The sequence below is a fragment of the Aegilops tauschii genome, chromosome 5 (genome assembly GCF_002575655.3).
Source record: "Aegilops tauschii subsp. strangulata cultivar AL8/78 chromosome 5, Aet v6.0, whole genome shotgun sequence".
NCBI classification, from domain to species: domain Eukaryota; kingdom Viridiplantae; phylum Streptophyta; class Magnoliopsida; order Poales; family Poaceae; genus Aegilops; species Aegilops tauschii.
The window spans coordinates 55,472,381-55,475,949 of record NC_053039.3 but is presented as its reverse complement, the minus strand read 5'-3'; the positions used below and the strand labels follow the sequence as shown (position 1 = coordinate 55,475,949).

Here is a 3,569-nt window from a genome sequence, read left to right as displayed (position 1 = left end):
AATTTTGTGAAGTTTGAACATTCCAGAAGCTCGTGGCAAAAAAGACAAACTTCGGATGTCTGAGAAACTTTTGAAAATCGCACTGTTCACGTCTGACTTTGTCTTTTTTGCCACGAGCTCCACGAATGTCCAAACTTCACAAAGTTTTACACGGAGTTCACGCAGAGAAGCATCTTGCACCACAAAAAAATAGAATTTTTTGAACTTCTTTCCTTTTTAAATCATGGTACTGTTCATCGGGCTCATCTGAGCCCGGCCTCTGGGTTGAATTATCGAAACTTTGCATGATATTTTACATGTCTTTGTGACCGGAAACTAGTTATTACATTCTGTAACACCATGACCGGACACGTCCCTTGTGCAGTGAAAAGAAAATGACTAGCATTTGCCTTAGTCTTCGTCATCACCTGATACAAGATGACAGAACACGTAGCATACGTGTTACGTGTATATATTATTATTGTCCCGTGTCAGCTGCATGCGGCCGAATATCTACAAACCCCTCCCATGCACTACACCCAGATAGCACCTGCATTACGAAGCAGAGGGACGAGCTTGCCGCTGAGGTGAAGGGACATGACCTTGTCGGTGCATCCGACGAGCCTGCCGCCGATGAACACCGCCGGCACAGCAGGGTTCCGGCCGATGAGCCGCACCAGCGCCTTCTCCATCTCCTTTCCCCAAGGGTCCTCGTCCAGTTCCACCACCGTCGGGTTCGCCCCGAGATCGCGGAGGAGGCTCGTCACGGTGTGGCACATGCAGCAGGAGCTCATGCCGAAGATCACCACCGCCCGCTGCCCCGCTAGCTTCGTCACCTGCTCCATCAAGCTTAGTGCCAATGCTAGTGAGCTCAATTAGTAGCTACAATCGCTTCTAGCTAGCTCTTGTATACGAGGCTTTGAGCTGTGCTGGCTTGCTTTGAGCTGGGCATAGGGGAGCCTTGCATATATAGCCATGGAAATGTGCACCGACAGGATGATCTTCGAGCAATTTGACCAGCAAAAGGTGATACTGGAGGGTTCGGATAAATGCCGAGCTCCTTTAATTTGTGCGACACCATGTATGGGTTCAGTGTGGACTGTGGAGTATCGAATTTTTGGATGGCAATGGCGATGCGGCGACCTGATATACCAAAGGGGTACAATGAATTATATTGTGGATAAGGCATGGAGCTCTGACTTTTAGTAAATTCTCTTCTATCCCCTATTCGACAAGTCAGATGAGAGAGACATGGACAGAGATGCTGGTGAGACCATATGGTCCTTTGCAGTTTTTTCTTCTTCCAAAACCAGCACAAATGTAGATGCCTGGATATATGCACCCGTATAAAAGCGCGCACACACTCTACCCCTATCAGCACAAGAACTTCGGCCTCCACTAAAATAATATTCCGCTTTTTATCACAGAAGTCCAATCTGGAGTTGATCCCTGGTGGGCTGAGGTACCACCACCCTCCAACCATAGGTTGCTTGTCACCCTGTGTAGTCTTATATACACAAAATTCTATCATCTCTACTATTAAAGGAGGATCGAACGTCGTGATGGTTCGACCTCTTCTTCGCACCTACAATAGCCATCGATAAAAATCTCTGAGCGTCGCGCGAGGGCCGCTATCGCACCAGCCCAAAAAAACATGCCAACTCAGCCCACGTACATGAAACTGATCCTTTTTTCCCACGATCGATCCCACTCCCTTTTCTCCACGCGAGCCTCACGATGCACCCGCTCCTTGGCCACGATCCCCACGAGCCCCATCCTCATTTTCGATCCCCTCGATCAAGGGGCACTCTCCCTACGCGACCTCGAGCAGCCGCCGCCGCCGCCATCACCATCCCAGCGCGGCCGCTCCCAGTCAGCCCTCGTGGGAGCTCGCCGTGCGCATGCCGACACTTGGTCTCCGGATCTCCACTACCAGCAGCAGTCGCCTGCTACCACGCCCCGGCCCTCCTGCGGTTCGTGGTCGGTGATGGGTTTAGCGGATCACGCCGTCCTAGGCCTCCGTTGGAGTAAGGTGACGACCACCATCGCCTGGCTCCGCCACCATCTTCGGTCGATATGCCGTACGCACCATACCCATCGCGTCTCACTCTCACCTCCTTCCTGCTCGACACACTCGCCCTGCCGGCCATCTGCGCGACGCCGCCGCCGCCACTCCCACATCTCTCTCTCCCTCTCGATCCGATCGCTCTCTCAGTCGGACGCCGCTACCTCTCTCCCGTCTCTCCCGATCTGATGACGGTGATGGGAGGAGGAGCAGCAAGGTGGCGGAAGGAGACGAGATCAAGAGGAGCAGTGCAAGTAGCAGTGTCAATAACAAGCGGCAGCGGCCGATTTGGCAGGGAGCGGAGTCAACGAAAGGTTGTTGGCTGCTGATTCGGCTGGGAGCAGAGCAGCCTGAGCCACGGCTGGCCTCTTCCCTGCTTTTTTTCTTGGGTGTTACCCTTTTACTCTCGGGTGGCAACGAGTTTGATGGGCAGAGGAATTGCCTATCTCTTGTGGACTGGTTGCTTCTTCGCTGAAGAATGAACAGAGGAATTGATCATCTTTGCAAGTCTACTGAATTTTCCACTCAAGCTATGTATGATTGATCTTTGTGCTTATGTTGATCGATGACGATACAGATTTTGGTGATATACTGTTTTTGTTATACGTAAATAGGAGTGGTTATTAACAATCTATTGTTAGTTCTGGAACCTATTACTTATATACATAAAACCTTTCAGATTGGGTGGTCTCCGGTTGAATTTCAATGGTCAATGGATTCTGTATTAGTACAAAATTTCAAAGAGATAGGGCTCAGACATGGTCACAAGAATGAATGTGGAGTCGAAGGAGGAGCGGAGAGAAAGATGTCTCCCTCTCTCTCCGTCACAACTCAGAAGTATGCCTCCATTATCTTTTTTTTATCTAACCATGTCAGTATTTCCTTCTATCACTATTTCTGTCACAAGACAAGTTTGTTTCCATGATGTAATGTTCACAAGGGGATGCCCATTCTATGCCTGCACAATATTGTCTTCCATTTTATACCTGAATAAATATAGTCCGAGGTTACTTAATCTTATACTACAATTTCAGAATTTCCCTGTATGATTTTTACAGGTTCAACACATGTTATTATTGCTAAAGTAGTCCAAACGTCATTGGACAGTGGACACCATTCTTTTAAATAATTGGTATTGTGGTATTTGTGTGGCACTAATCAATCAACATATAAAGCATTGTAATCACCTATAATATATTGTATGATAGAAAAGCTGAAACTTAAAAACAACTAGGAACTATCGGTAGGTACTGAGTCCCAATAAATACATTTTGAACCTACTATCTTTGGGAGAAAGATGTCAGCATCTAAAGGTGTGGGAAAAAAGTTTGATAGATAGGTCAAGAGTAAGGAGCATAGGATGGGGACAAATTTTGTTCTCATGGTCCTGCTATATATTGTGTTAAGTTCTGTTTTCAAGGCTTTTATGGGATTCAAAAATAAGGACCATCAAAACATGAACTCTCTTCTTTATCTACTGAAATGTTCTTCCTTGCAGGTTATCATGTGAAGAACGACAAGAGAG

General features: G+C 47.6%; 1 protein-coding gene across 1 annotated transcript; it reads right to left on the bottom strand.

Annotated features, from left to right (window-relative positions):
- Positions 1-213: 213 nt before the first annotated feature.
- LOC109787568 (glutaredoxin-C1) lies at positions 214-934 on the bottom strand. Its single transcript, XM_020346109.4, has one exon. The coding sequence runs from the start codon at positions 822-824 to the stop codon at positions 513-515; it is 312 nt and encodes a 103-aa protein (XP_020201698.1). The 5' UTR covers positions 825-934; the 3' UTR covers positions 214-512.
- Between the last annotated feature and the right edge of the window lie 2,635 nt (positions 935-3,569).